The sequence below is a fragment of the Sphaerodactylus townsendi genome, linkage group LG02 (assembly GCF_021028975.2).
Source record: "Sphaerodactylus townsendi isolate TG3544 linkage group LG02, MPM_Stown_v2.3, whole genome shotgun sequence".
NCBI lineage: Eukaryota > Metazoa > Chordata > Lepidosauria > Squamata > Sphaerodactylidae > Sphaerodactylus > Sphaerodactylus townsendi.
In genome coordinates this window covers 37,995,336-38,011,481 of record NC_059426.1, presented here as the reverse complement: position 1 = coordinate 38,011,481, position 16,146 = coordinate 37,995,336, and the positions used below count along the sequence as shown (strand labels likewise).

General features: G+C 43.5%; 1 protein-coding gene across 3 annotated transcripts in view; it reads right to left on the bottom strand.

Annotated features, from left to right (window-relative positions):
* CCDC148 (coiled-coil domain containing 148) overlaps window positions 1-16,146 on the bottom strand; it is a 166,888-nt gene that overhangs the window by 92,619 nt on the left and 58,123 nt on the right. For all 3 annotated transcript variants that reach the window (XR_007243438.1, XM_048483322.1, XM_048483323.1), the window contains 4 exons: window positions 15,629-15,702; window positions 12,657-12,811; window positions 10,537-10,632; window positions 10,107-10,288 (listed from right to left, as the gene is read on the bottom strand). Coding sequence is in view for 2 of the 3 variants with exons in the window: in XM_048483322.1 (XP_048339279.1) it covers window positions 10,107-10,288; window positions 10,537-10,632; window positions 12,657-12,811; window positions 15,629-15,702 (507 nt within the window). In the remaining variant the exon portion in view is untranslated. The remainder of the gene's footprint in view (window positions 1-10,106; window positions 10,289-10,536; window positions 10,633-12,656; window positions 12,812-15,628; window positions 15,703-16,146) is intronic.

Genomic DNA, 16,146 nt, shown 5'->3' with positions numbered 1-16,146 from the left:
GGATCGATATGTCAGAGTCCATTATTGGCTTAAGGGTCTAAGAACATATAGGTGCAGTGCTGCCAGCTTTAGGTTGGGAAATAACAAAGATTTGGGGGGCGGAGGGATTCAATAGGGTTTGAAGTCCACCTTCCACAGCAGTCTTTTTCTCCAGGTGAACTGATCTCTGTCACCTGTAATAGCAGAAGGTCACCAGTTACCACCTGAAGATTGGCGACCCTACATACGTGAGAGTGTGGTGCAATGTCCTCCATCCCATGAACTTCATCTCTGAGTGGCCATGGTCTTAGGCATTATGTCGCACTAGTGGTCACAAGAGAGATATCAGTCACCAAACCAAGATGCCAGTTTGCCTTTTCCTAATCCAACATTGCTCCTTCCAGCTTCCCCACAATACTGTTTTACCTCCCAACATTTACAATATATTTTGGCTTACAGTCAGTGTGAAGACACTACATAATCTGGAATACATCAGCCGTTGTTTGCCTGCTAATTACTGTGAAAGCCTGGAGTGATCATTTTAAAAATAAACAGTAGCAACTGCTAAGCTACTGTAGCATGTGCATTCCAGGAATCCTAGTAGACCACACAAAAAAATAGCGTGATCTCAGGAAAAAAACCCAAATTAAATTACAAAAACACTTACTTTCCTAGGCTGCAGAGAGCCAGACCTGTGATCGTTGTCTTCATTTATTTTGGTGGTGCCAGAACAGTTCAACAACTGGCACGTCAGCACCAAACATTCTCACGGAAGAAAAGATCTACCGTTCCAGTGGAGCCCATTTCTATATGTGCTAATGATTAAAGCCTTTAAAACATTAGCAATAACTGAATGCCTAAGAACCCTGGCTGAAATCAATCACTTTCAAGCCAGCCCTACAAGACAGCTGCAATAAGGGCCTGTGCCAAACATTCACCTGCTATGTTTGAGACAAAAGGTGTGTGTGCCACAGTGGTGGAATACCTCCAGCCCCCCACCCCTGATAATTGTAGTAAATTATCGTGGCTGTTCATAGCAAACATTCCTCTTCTCTGGTGTTCCTTCAGCAGTTATGCGGGAAGGACTGCCCTCCCTCTAAACGGTTTTGTTTGTCCTGAAGTGGCATTACAATTCCCCCTCCCCTTTTATCCCAACACCCAGAAAAGCTACCACAAAGAAAGGGGGAGTTTCTTCACCACTGGTGCAATGTTTAAAAAGCAACCTCTTGCTTCACTTCAGCCCTCCCCCTCCCTCCCCTTCCTTGCAAGCCACCCCTCACTTCCTCCCCTCCCTCCCCTCCCCTTGCATGACACCCCTCCCCCTCCCTCCTTTAGGCCATGTCCAGATGCCAGGTCCCCTCCCCCTCCCTCCCCTGCCTTGCATGCCACCCCTCCCTCACCTCCTCCTCCCTCTGCTAGGGTGGGTGGGACATGTACATCACTTTTGAGACAAAAATTTGCCCTATTTCAACAAGGGTCTGATCAATAGCTTTTTGCATTTATTAATATTCCATTTTGTGCAGTCACTTGATGAACCCATGGAACCAGAAAGAAATGGAATGAGAGGAATATTTCCATTCCTAATACGAATGGCAATAAATGCCGTGAAGATACTTAGCATTTAGTCCCTAAACAGCTACTATGAAACACAGGCGCTGCATGGATAGGTAGCGCATCAGCTGAACCGCAGCACTTTGACAGCTGCACTTTGCAAATGGCATTCTTTTTCCCCCAGGGTAGACGTCACAGGCGTTCTGCACCAAGATTGGCCACCATTGTGGGCAGCCGATCTGCAGCACCAATTCCTGGCGGGCGCTTCACACAACACCGGCTGTGGAGTGCCACTGTGGAACAGACTCGCTTGGTGAGCGACTTTAAAATAAACCATTGTGGGGCCGCTGGAGCGTTGCTGCATCACTGCAGCGTTGTTTCTGCAGTCACAGCCATGCAAACTCTCTGCCCATAATGCTGTTTTTACCGTCTTTTTATTGTCTTATTTGGCCCGTGCTGAAACAGGCATAGAGACATGGAAAGCTAGCACATCACAGAGAAAGACTGTGACACCTCTCTCTCTCTCTCTCTCTCTCTCTCTCTCTCACACACACACACACACACACACACACACACACACAAGCTAATTGGAGAAGTTTCACCAGGACTTCAGCAACCCCCCCCCCACGACCAACCTGAACATGAACCCATTCACACAAGACGTATGCTTTCTAGACACCAAATACATACTAGAAGCATAAAAACCACCTTATACTGGAAATCTGCTAATCACCAAACATCATCATCATCATTATTATTATTTTATTGATACAAAATCAGTAATACACAGCAAACAAGATCACTATGCTGGATTTTGTATTAAATCACACGTTGGACACTTCCCAAGCATCTAGGACTGTGTGATGTATCGACGAATAATGTGTGCAGAGCCGAGTAGGGTGGCCTTTTGCAGCTGATATATGGTGATTTTGTCAGCGCTGACTGTTTTTAAGTGCTGTCCAAGGTCTTTAGACACTGCACCCAGTGTGCCGATCACCACTGGGACCACCTTTACTGGTTTGTATTATTTATTAAATTTAATAGACCGCCCTACCCCCAAAGTGCTCATATTGACATGCCCTCTGTCACCATCATAAGCACACCTAAGCACTTGTCTACACCAGCATCTCTGTTCTGATCCTCAGAAAGAGGTTCTCATTTGCAGGATCTACAAAAGACATTATTAGAATTAATGTACCCACCTGATGTAATAAGGAAACAGATAACAAAACCAAAACAACACCAAAAGATAACCTGCTACAGAATAGGCCCAAACGAAATCACAACCGAACACTGCTGGTGGTCACATACAGCTCTCAGCTGAAACCAGATCAAGTCATCATTAATGCCTCATCATCGTTAATCTACACTGGACAATGGTATTCCTCTATCACAGACATTAGAAGACAAACCTTTTGTTGTCTACAGACAGACTCCTAACCAACCTTAAACAACCTCTCACCTTCAGCAATACCCTTCCTAACATGGACACAGATTCTGGGACCAGGACCTACAACAAACTAAGATGCCAACTCTATCCCCACATCTACTCTGACAGCATTAACAGCATATGAGTTTGACTTCCTAGCCCTCACCGTGCCACTCCAAAAGTGCAATCTCACTTCTCGACCAGTGGAAAGTAGAGCTAAATAAGCAGAAGGAGCAACATTTCAGCTCATGATGCTGCAACCCAGTGGCTCCTCAGCAGAGGTGTAGCAAGGGGGGAAAGTGCCTGGTACACCAGTGTGTCCTCCATCCCTGTCTCGGAACACCCCCGCCACGCCCCCGGAACACCCTCACCACACCCTCACAGGGGTGTGTACCCGGCGCATCGCGCCCCCCCCCCCTCGCCCCCTTGGCTACGCCTCTGCTCCTCAGGTGGAGAGAAAGGGCTGGGAGAGGTTGCAGGTTTTCTAGAGCCATTGCAGGAAAGATGTTGTTTAAGGCCTGGATCCTACAACTTTGCACCACACATGCTTTCCTTTGGTCACTGTGGAGGAAGTCATCTGATGCAGGAGCCACTTCTCATACTAGGCATTTTGGGGTACAGTGAAAAACCACTGGTGCAAAAAGAACTAAGCTCTGCAGCAGAGAACTATCCCTGCAACACCCGGAGCAAAGCATTGCCAGAGCAAAGTGACAGGATCTAGGCCATAGTCCAGAAACACAGTTTTCTGGAGACGTATCAGACGTAACAGCAGTTTTCTGAAGACGTATCAGTTGAGGTCTTTATAAAGAAAGTGTTGGTTTTGGTGGAGCAAGTAACTCTATCTAATTTATGTTTCAGGACTGCTAGGAGGCTAAAAAAAAACACCAACGTCAGCTTCTTGGAGAAAGGGCTGGAAAGAAATGAAAGAAATAAATTTTGAGACAAATTAAACTCAAGGGCCTTGCCGTGAGTATCTCCCTCTGCTACTCAGCAACGCTGGTGAGGAGAACATTCTCGTCATGTTAATTTTTTGAGACTCCATACCCTGTTTATGTGCCTTGAGCTTTCATATGCTATCTGTCTACCCTGAACCCCTCAGCCATTGAAAATTCTAAGCAAAAAAAATGCCGCCACAAGAAAAAGACCCCTGTATACATTAGGAGTTCACAAAACGCCCATCACTGCTGAAATATGTTTCAGATATTCAACTTGGCACATTCTGACAACGTAGCTACGTTTTTTTCCACTAAGGGAAAAAAAACTAGCACCATTATTTGGTTTCAGAACTGAAACTTGGCAACGTTCCTATAGACAAACACCCTCAGGCAGCTGCTTTACATTTTCCTCTGAATCAGATTTACCCTAAGTTAATCCCTGGCTTTGAACCGGCTAAAGAACATAAAAAGCCTCCAAAAGGAAGTGGCCCTCCCATGCTGTAATCCCCGGCTACCCCTCGATAATAGGTAGGACAATGTCAATTTGATGCACTGCTTCACGGAATTTGCATCCTGGCAAAGTACAATAACTCCAACTGAGATGTCAGCTTCCCCACATGTCAGCTGTGTCATTGTTGATTGTTGTACCAGAAACATTTAGCTACTGAGCTGTAGTCAAATTTCCTCGCTAGCCCCTGATTCCTGTTCCCTGCAGAAGACGCAAGCCGTTCCATCAAACAGTCTGGAGGCTTATTACGTCAGTCACTACAGTGAAACCAATCATTGTCAAAACTGAGGCTTGTGGCTTAATTGCCATCGAAAGCTTGCCTTCAGCAACCTAGCCAATGCTACACTGAAATATTTGCAGTCTGTTGTAATCCTCTCCCCAGTATCCTGGTGCTATGATCTAGGGCTAGAGTTCTTCCATGGAGAAGCCCTGGTGCAAGGCATCTTTGTATGTCAGAAACTTTTCAATGAGGAGAAGATGGTGGGGCTCTCAAGCACTGAGTACTGATGCAGAAGTGGCACAAGTACCACGAGGTGGCATCTTAAAGCCCTTCTACAGACAGGAAATGGCAGGAATACCATCAACAAACTGCAAATAGCACAGCCATCACACCAGAATCATCAGTGACTCATCAATGTACACGGTACACACAGACATAGCTGATCACTGACCATGGGGTCAATATGAGTTCTGCTAAGGCTTTCAGAGGCACAAAGGTGCCTCTTGTGAGTGAAGACACTTAGAAGGCCCCGCTTTGGCCTCTGATACTGTCCAAGTTACACTGGCACAGCACCTGAGAAACATGCCATTTGTATAGTGGCCTTCCTAGGTCCTTTTGAGATGGGACTTAGGATGGGTCTCTTAATGGCACTTTGTAGCCAATTATCAAGTGGTGCTAGAGAACTACACATCGAACGACCCTTTCACAGGGTTTGCCTAAGACTCTCTGCATCAGTGTTCTGCATCTGTAAAATGGATAAATGTTAGGGTTGGGGGTCACCACAACATGAGGAATTGTATTAAAGGGTCGCGGCATTAGGAAGGTTGAGAACCACTGATATAGTCTACCACTAGCCTCCCTTACACTTTTCTATTTTCAAGGAAGAAATGTTTGTGCACTCTTACGTATATTTTGTGAAGAAGCTGAGGAATCATCAAGAAAAAAACAATTTGAAAATCCTGCTTCACAGTCCAAATTCTCTCTCCAGGGTTCTCTAAGCTATCAGGAACTTAAGTGGTTTAAATTCCAATCCACCCTTTTAGCTGATAGTCATCTGTTCCAGGAATGATCTTCGAGATTGTGGAGCTCTGGGGAAAAATTCTTATTTGGGTCAAGCAAGGTACAATCCTCGCCCTGGACAAGGTGAGCAGACTGACCCCCCAAAAGCCAGGTGCTTCATCTTTTCCTGTGACTATCAGGGAGGAAGGACTATGGGTGATCCCCCCTTCCCCCCCCCCAAGGAAGACCCAAGCAGCTGCTCCTGTAGCTCATTGGCAAAGACCACCTCCAATTGCCTCTCAAATATTTTCATCACTGTTCTTACCTGACAGTTGGGGGAGGTTCTGTTTGGTTATTTTTTTCTGAAAAATAGCTTGACCCAAATTCTCCCCGCAGAGACTCAAGCAGTTTACACTTCAAGATCCTCTGCCCTCCTAAAGTTAGGGGCATGGATGAACCCATCATTCTGATATCAAGGCAAAACTGTGTTTTTCCAGATGCTTTCAAGAAGAAGTAACTTGGCAGCCTGAGAGCTTGTGGAGTATCATTCATCTCTCGTACAGCTCTCCAAAGCTCCTCATACTCACGGCTAAATCACCCACATTTTCAGGATAACAGAAGGTCTCAATCTCCCGCACAGCATAGATTTCCCTGGTAACTCAATCAAGAACCCAGGGAAGGCCATCAGCTCATCCCTTGACAACTGTCAACCAATCTGAGTCATGTCTGCCAGCTAAATTAATTCAGCCACATCTCCTCTTCCATCACATCATCTAAGCACCCTCTACAACAGAAAGTTTGAACTGGCTGACCCTTGCACCAGTGAGGTCTCAGATTTTAAAGTTACACCAATCACAGCACAATCCAGAATTCACCAGTAGACAGGCAGATCTCAGATCTTTGGGCCAATGGCATTGTAGAGCCTCGTTCTAAACCAATTTCAACCAGCAGCACTGTTTCACCTATTTGCACTCAAGTAAATCAAGGTGTGTAAAAACAGCACGCAAACTCTGTTTTCCATAGTTAGTTCTGGTCCCAAACTTTCTTCCATTACTGAACCAGAACCACCCTACTTTGGGCAGTCAGTTCTGTTCCTGAACTTTCTTCCATCATCACTGACACTGAAATTGCACCTGTTTTTCTCTCATTAGTTCTGCTTCTCTTCCTGAATTGACCCTCCAGGTCTTCCTCTTCTTCCCCATCTCTCAGCCTCTCCCTTCCTCGATCTTGGTCACCCAGCCTTATGACTGACTGAGGAAGGACAAGGCATTTCACTGCAGGCTGAAGATTTCAGAGTCCAACTGAAACAACAGCCAACTCACTGGCTTTAGTTTCTGCACTGCATTTTTACAGTGAAAAACACACCACCTCCACTTTTTGTCCTTGGGTGTCAAAATGTCTTAGCTCATCTTTGGCATGATCCATAAAAATCTGAAATTAAAAAATTCAGATCCCAGTCACATGCATGATTTGTATCTACCGCTCTCTCCACAAGACAGTTCCTTTGAAGGTAAAGCCAAGTCACTACAAGAAATACTGGAAAATGGCATGAATGACAAGGTTTAAGTAATTTTTAAAACAGCTTTCCTCTACAAATGCAGTAAGACAGACAGTTCTGAGCAGAATGGCATACCTGTTATCCCTAGAACTTCTCAGTTTATTGTGCTGACATAAGTGCAAAATTTCTATCCAGGGGCTCGCACTCCTATTCCATATTATAAGAAATGCAGCCTTTTGACTGCAGGGAAAATTACTTGCAAATAAATGGTGTTTAGAACTTTAAATGTAAATGTGTATACTACTAACTGTATACAATGCCAGTTTAGCAGAGCACAACTAGGCGTTTGGGGTTTTTTAACCTTAAAAATGTTGAACACATTCACAAAGATTTCCAGGAATCTGGCATATGTTTCCCATTTCTCAACAAAGGTATGACATTTTCTTTATTGTGCAGCATTTCTAATAATGATGCCAAGTGAATATTAACATCGTTTGAGGCAGTTTTTGCAAGCTCAACTTCATAAGGAAATGTTTTATATCTGCTTTTTCCTAAGGACCATTATGCACGGAACGTTCTCCTCAGGGCTCTTGCTGCACAGCAGAGTCTCCTCGCGTTTCTCTGTTTACATTCTCTGCCCCCACTTCCGGGTCACTTCCAGCCGTTACAAGATTGCCGGCTTTTTTAAAAAGCCGTTAAAATTTCTAATGTCAATATTTCTATGCTTTATCAATATTTCCGTGTTATATCGATATTTCTTTGCTTTTTGCCAAAGCCAGCTGAAGATCCCCTAGAAATGCATGTGTGGGGTGGGGTGGGGTGGGGTGGGGGTAGACCCGAAGGAGTGGAAACCTCAAAGTCAGGAAAAAAAGGGTTTTTTTAACTCTTCTATTTTACTCTGGCATTTGCACAATGTATGCTTGTCAGAGGAGTAGCTCCAAGGAGGCGGGGGGAGGTGCCCAATGCACGTCCCCTGTGGGGGTGTGGTGAGGATGTGGTGGGGGTGTTCGAGGCGAGGAAGCGTTCGGTCAATGGAGACCAGTGGAGGAGCGCCTTTCCAGGTGCACGGGCGCTTTCCCCCCTCGCTACACCTCTGATGCTTGTGAGTAGCACAGACATGCAACCTGTTTTCCAGAATAAGTTCTCTGTTACAGATGAAAGACAGAAAACATGAAGCAAATCTGGTGTCATGTCTAGAGTTTCTCTTCATTCTGCCTCAGCTCTTGCAAAATGTATACCCCGCTGATCATTTTCAGACACTTGAATCAGATCTCTACCCTTCCCAGAACACATTTCTCACTTTCTAGTGTTCCTTCTTGTAAATGAGGTTAACCTTTAACTGCGGCAAAGCACCGACCTCCTTTGGAAACAGGTTACTTTTACATTTTTTGTTTAAATGGTGTTTTCCCATGGAGGTTCAAAGTCCAATCCTCTCTTCCCTTGTACTCACATCCTTGACTCAACTCATAAAGGAATAAATCGGATACATGTCTGCCTCCTGCATGCACCTGAATGATTTACAATAGGTCTCTCTCCGCTATAATGCCTCCCTATCCTTTAGTTACAAAAGTCTCTGTTAATTCATTATACACATAATAAGCACCTTAAGGCACAAAACAATTTCTCCATTGAGGGGGAGTGGAAAGCGCCATCAAGTCGCAGCCAATGTATGAGGTTTTCAACCCTGTGAGGTTTGCAACCCCGTGAGATATTCAAGGCAAGAGAGTTTGGAGGTGGTTTGCCATTGTCTGCCTCTGCATAACAACCCTGCACTTCCTTAGTGGTTTGCCAACCAAATACTAACCAGGGATGACACTGCTTACCTTCCAAGATATAATGAAATCAAGTTAGCCCGGGCTATCCAGGTCAGGCCGTTTTTCCATTAGAAGTAGAAGAGGGCATTGGGGGAGGGGTTCTGTACCAGAAGGTTTGGATTAAATAAATGAATGAATAGTTTACGAGCTGCCTTTTGACCCAACTCAGGGTTCACAAGGTGTTGCACATGTTTTACACTTTTGTATTTTAAACGATAAGCAAAATACGCATGAACACACAACTAAGGAAGAAGGCTAGTAATTAAGGGAGAATCAAACAAACCAAAGTCTTCACGTGCTGGCAGAAGACAATGGTACAGGGAGACAGACAAACCTCCTAGTATGCTGGCTGCAGGAAATATATGAATTGGAATATTGAAAACATAATCTAAATCTTCTCCCTTACCAGCAAGTTTTTAAAACAAGCATGGTAGGCCATTGTAAAATAAAGGAGTGTAGCCCAGAGCAGGAAGAGAAGGCAAAGGAAGTGGATTGCAGGGGAAGAGTGATCCTTGGTATAAAGCTTGCAACATGCCTATTTTCACCTGAAGACATTGGACAGTGTGTATTTGATGCAGAAAAGAATCTGGACAGCTGAAACAGGCCGCAGGGCAGAATTGGATCATTCCCTTCATCTCCCTCTCTTGCCTAACTTAGAATGCCATTTGAGCATGGCACAAATCCCTGAAGCACCTCAGGAGCCAAAGGGACACCAAGGGATCAGACCTCCTGTCTCCACTGTGAGCTGGCATGTTAAGTGAGTTCGTATGAATGCACTGAAACATCGGCTATTTGTGAAATGATATGAACCTAAGAGTTGCATGAGCACACTGTTCCAAGTGAAAACATTCATTCCGGTATGAATTAGTGTCCTTATAAACAGGACAAGAAAATCACAGCATTGTGTCCCTATGAAGAATGGTTAAGTTGGGCCTAGCTCATACTTCTGGTGGTTTAACCCCTCACACATTTTTGCTGATGGTCTCAGACAAGCTGTTTTAGAAAGAGACAGTCTCCATTCTCTCAGCTGTGCAAACAGCCACTGACTATTTAATCCATAAAGCTGGGCAGGGAGTCAACTATGCATTGTGCTAAAAAAAGGACATTTCCCTTTTAAACGCAAACACAGTATCAAAAATTCCAATGGTCGAACATTTTGACAGAGTCCATTACCTCTGTGTGAGTTTTAAATCTTCGTCTGTCTCCTGGAGTTTCGACCAATATTCATCAGCAAGTTTATGAAACTCCATAAAAACGGAGGCCTTCAAATCAGGATAGGGACACTCCAAGACCAATAGCTGTGGAGGGATGTCATGGAAGTGTGCATCCCTCTCTTCCCAAATGTGTGTCAATATCTATGATAAAAAACAGAGGTTACTGGTAAAATAAATTTTAAAATGTGACTAAAGAGTTCAAACCAAAGAAGTGTGTAACAGACTTCCCGCTGTGATACACCTCTGAAGATGCTAGCCACAGATGTAGGCGACACATTAGGAACAAGATCCACCAGACCACGGCCACACAGCCCAGAAAACCCACCACAACCAGTTGAATCCGGCCATGAAAGCCTTCCACAAAACTTGAACTTAATTAATATACTCACTTCCCATCTGCAACCTTCAAGCTTTTTTTCCAAAGCTGTTCTTTCCAGGTGAAGTTTTTCCAAAATGGCTTTTTGTTGTTTCTTCACCATCTTGACCTGATTATATGAGAGATTATTTTAAAGAATTAACATGCAAACATGGGTGGGATTTATATAACTTGATCCCTGCTAGCATAATTCAACCCACCTAGTTAGTCAACCCCATGTGGACAACTCCTTTACGTCTAAGGGAGAAATATCAAACACCATAAACCTCCTGAGATACCACCAAAGAACAAGAAAAGTTTCTTCTTGCACAAAACCAAGGAGTGGAAAATCCCTGTGCATATTCAGCTGAACATTCAGGATAGGAAATTACAAGAACAAGTTCTTCCTCTTCAGGACTCAAATTCAAATCTTGGATCCTATGGTGCATCAGTAGAAAGTACTGATGGTCATGTGACTTTCATCTCTTCCTTTCCCTACCATGCATCCATTTCCAACTCTGAGAAAATTTATTTCTGGGGTTTCAGAATCCTGGAACAATATCCTCATGGGATAGGAGGCTGCAGCAGGGAGGAGGGATCTACAGCAGGAAGTCGGAGCTGGAAAAGATCCATTCCAAGTGCAGATCTCACAGTTCTTTAGTTCTTACTACATCTTGATTTGTCAGTTTTGCCTGGATTTAATGGATGAAGCAGTTGTCCCTCATTTTTACAAATACTGGAACCAGAGCTGGAATGAAAAGTACTGAAAGGAAACATAGGTGGGATACATTAACAAGCGGTAGGGGGACCCTGCACCCTGACAGATAAGGAGCAACCTACAGAAGCTGAGCTCTTCAATTGGATCTGTGTTACATTGTACACTGTGCTTCCTACATAAACTCCTCGGCATATCTAACAGTGTTTCATACTACTCCTTGTGTACCGAATCTACTTGAGACACAAATTTGGACACAAACTTGAGGCTCAAATCTACTTGCGACACAAATTTGGCTACACGCGTTAAAATATTGGCTACGCTGGCACTTCCGCTCCAAACCGGACAGTTTAACCAGGCGTATGTTCCTCGACTCATTTTTATCCTCCTGGAGTACCCAGATTACGACCAAAATAAATTTACTGGGCTTCGCATTGGACTTTTTTAATAATATAGACGAAGCACAAACTGTTAGCCTTCTGACACAAAGGCTAACTGATACAGAAATCCAAATACTATCCCCTCATTATATGAAAGACATTTTCCCCCAGGGTTTTATCCCTCCTTATTTTAATAGGAGTCTACCTGCGTACTTTTTCAATCTTTCCTCGCCTCACCCCAGACGTATTTTAATGTTGGCCCATCTGAACATACTGCCTTTGGCGGTTTTCAGAGGCAGGTTCCAATGGATTCCGTATCACAAAAGAACCTGCCCCTGTCCACGGAAGGCCACTGAATCAGTCGAACATGTTCTTTTAGACGGCGAGCTTTATGCCTCTCCCAGAAGTTTGTACATTGATCTGCACATCCAGAACTGTGCCTTACAACCTTCTACCTGCTCTGTGACTGACACCCATAGAGGCCCTTGGACGTAGCAAAATTTCTGGCATTGGCCCAGCAGATTCAGTCTAGGCTTTGCCCGATTACTTTTTAACTTAAAAGTAGATATAACGATTGATCTTATTTAATATCTTATCTTACCTTCTGAATTCCGGTTTGCTTATGCCAATAAAAGGTGATGAATGAACAAGCGGAAGGGGGATCCTGCACCCTATTAGATAAGGAGCAACCCACAGAAGCTGAGCTCTTCAATTGGATCTGTGTTACATACTGCACTGTGCACACCGGGACACAAGGTTATCAACAAGCCTGGTGAAAAACATCCTGTCGCTTTAACACAGGTTAATGTGTGAAAAAGGGCAGCTGAAGCTTGTCATAAAGAAAATAACATCCCGTTAAGCCTCTATTAAAGGGACAGGCTATTTTTCTCCAGGCAGCTGGAAACTCTACTTGCACTTATAGATTGTGCACAACCTGCCCCTTTTGCTACCTATATAAGGACAATGTTAACAACTGTAAATAAACGGAAGGGGGAGAATATTCGAACAATCAATCCAAATCCATATTGACAACACAAAGGTGGAAGCCAGGTGACTAACCTGTTCTAACACTGCGTCTGCATTTTCCAGGCAGGGCTGCTGTTCATCGTTGGTCTCTGTTTTTGACAGCCTGTACCTTAGGTCCTCTCTTAGTTGCCAGATAGGTTCTACTGTATTTTCCTGAAACACATCCAGGTCTTTTGATAACTTATACCCTAGGAAAAGGCATGAATGTCACTCCATTAGAGGAATTTTAGTTGACCAAGGGATTAAATTCAAATATTAGTTCCATGGGTTTAATTTAACACAATTTTAGACACATGTTCCACGAAATAATAATTTCATTTTCTGTATTAAAAAAATTTAAAGGGTTTGCCAGAGGAGGGAGTTCATGCATTCTTCACGATAATAATTTTGGCTGAGTGATGAGAGAGGGAAGGAGGGGCGGGGAGATATCACACAAAACAGAGGGAAGAGCTTCTCACAAGTATTTTTTTTAATTGTTACATATTGGCTTATTGGATGGAAATACTCATGGCACTTGGGTGACAATGGGGAGATGGGGACGTTCGTTTGTTTATTGCACAGATGTCAAACTCGTGGCCCTCCAGATGTTATGGACTACAGTTCCCATCATCCCCTGCCAGCATCATGCTGGCAGGGGATGATGGGAACTATAGTCCATAACATTTGGAGGGCCGCAAGTTTGACACCTATTATAGCTTTCCATCTCTCTGAAGTCCACCAATGTGTGCTGGAAACAACAGTTAGATTTGGAACCAATATGAGGCCAGTTCTACCTCGCAAGCTTCTTCCCTTGGTCTGACCTGCCCATCTGATTGAGAAAGATGTTGTACTTATCACCATTCTACCTACCTGTTTCTGTTGTTACAACTGAAAACTCTGTAAATTGTCTGGCAGGCTTACAGTATGTGAGCTTTTCTGAGCTCTCCAAGCACCCAAATGGCAAAACTCCATAACACAGCATGTGATTCTGTTGGAATAAGCGACTTCTGCATACCTGGACACTGGGGGGGTGCTGTGTATCTCACTCTAACTGTGTTGTTGCCTCTCTTGTTTGCCCTCCTTGTCTGGGCCAGGAAACCGCCCACTAACTTCCTTTCTTCCCCATGCTGGTTTCACTTCTGTCCTAGCCTATGACCTGAACGCATGGTCAATGGTTGCCTGCCACAGTGGGACTTGCACACGTGCGATGGTGCAGTAGAGTGCCCACTTGTTCATGGGGAAAGTCTTCCTTAGACTAGGGTTTCTTTCTATCTTCCTTTTTCCTGGAACAAAGCTGTGAACAGGAGATGCTTGAATAAATGTAAGTTTTACCTTTTACATTTTATCTCTTGAGAAGTTTCTATAAACTACACTCACACACACTACTGGGCAGATCCATAATTCTAAACAAAATCTAACAAATTCTACATGACCCTCCTCTGAAGATGGAGATTTAACTAAGATGTTGTTTGTTACACACCCCACTGTGCAAGTGAACAGTGCTCTCTTTGTATAGAAGAGCCTCATCTCATCACAGCCATACTGTTCTTCTGGCCAGGCAGCAGCACTAAAAGAAGTAAACTGCAAGAAGCAATAAACTGAACTAATTCTGGGTTCTGAAAAGTTGTGTAGATGTGATGCCCAATTAAAAATGGATTCAAGCTGTGACAAGACGACACAGTAAAACAGAGGATTAAAAGTGTAAGTCAGTCAGTGGAACAAGATGCTATCACAACAGAGGGGGAAGGAACTTCTTAGGAACAAGAAACAAGAACAGTTTACCCAATCAGACCTGCACTCTGATTGGTGGAGAAATTAGCTGACTCAGACAGGGAGGGGATATATACCGGTATGTGAGAGGAAAAGTTTGATCTGAGCTTTCGGATTTGCATTCCTGCAAGTTAATATCAAGTCCCTTAACTGCATGTGTTAAACATCGACTCTGGGGGGATTTCAGTCAGGGCTTGGATCTGACTTGAAATATGCCAAGTATGCTGAGTGCAGACAAATACACAGACAAGAAAAAAGGGAGTTTTATTTACTGGTCAAGGCTGAAGGTAGAATAGTAGTGAGACTATCCACAGGTGACCATAAATAAAAGGGAAGGGAACAGAAATGTGTAGAAGAAGAATTCCTTAGCCAGTTAGTATGGGAATTATACAAACAGGTGGATTCTCAGTACGGTGTATTAGTGCTGGGCTATAGTTATCTCAAGAGGGAGATTTAAGTGAATTGGGTAACTAACAGTGTCAAGGCTGTACATGTATAGTCTGAAAGGGTACCAGCCTGTTAGAACCCAAAGTCACTGTGAATCCGTTAGACAGTAATATCTAACTGTACCATCTTAATGTAAAAAAACCTCTCATAACGAGCAACTGAAGAAACTTTTAAAACTGAATTAAGAATTCTGCCTGTGCCAAAACTGATGTTTGTACATAATGTTTGTACTGATTTCCATCCACTGAAATATTTCCTGACCCCAACTAGCCTGTTCAATAAATTTTACTGTTGTTTGCTGAATCTGCCTCAGTTCTCATTAATGCCTTGAAAAGGGGGATTTGCCATAGGGGAAAAAGGCTCCCTTTCCCTTTATGGAATTCCTAAGGCTGAGCAGACCAGGATAAAATCAGATCCTCTGAAGATGCCAGCCACAGATGCAGGCGAAACATCAGGAGAGAATGCTGCTAGAACACGACCATACAGCCCGGAAACCACACAGCACCCAAGTGATTCCGGTCGTGAAAGCCTTCGACAGGATAAAATACCTCATATGCTTCCATCAAAGCAGCTCAGCCACAGAAAAGGCAGGAAAACCTGCCCAGCATAGTTAGGAGGCTGTCAGAGCCTGCCAGACAAGCATTTAATTGGCCTTGAGAATTGAACCAAGTTATTACCTACATTGCCATTCTAATGCAAATCTTTGTATGTCAAAAATATTAATGTTCTATATTATTGTGTATTGTTATCAGCACGCACATATTTGCAGTTAAGAGGCTTATGTTACGTTATATAGTGAGAGTACTTACGGGAGTCCCACAAGTCCAAAAAACACTCAATGCCTTCATCAAAAAATGTTTGTATTTCCAATTCTAGTGTGCGCCTGAAACGAAGACCTTTAGTTCAGACAAATTAACACCATTTATTTCTTATCCAAGAAATAACAGAAAAAGCTTAAAGGCATTCAGCTATTCACTTAAATATCGCTACTTTTTCTCCATTTCATAAATCCAAGTTACATTTTATGCTTTCCTCACCACTCGCTTTCATAATGTTCAAACACATTTTTTGATCCTCCACAGAGAACAGAAGTCTTCACTGAGGGGTTCACAAGAGTACATCTGAACCATTTTTAGCCTGCCTTTCTCCTTGAGGGACTCACAGCAGGCATCAGTGTTACTTAAAAGTATACTCAAAAAAGCAATTAAAAATCAACAGCAAAACTGGTTCTTGCAACCATGGAATACTTCTTCGCTACCCATCAGAACAGTTATTAATCTGAAAAAGCACAAAGAGATTTAGATTTTAAATATTTTCTGTTATTGAC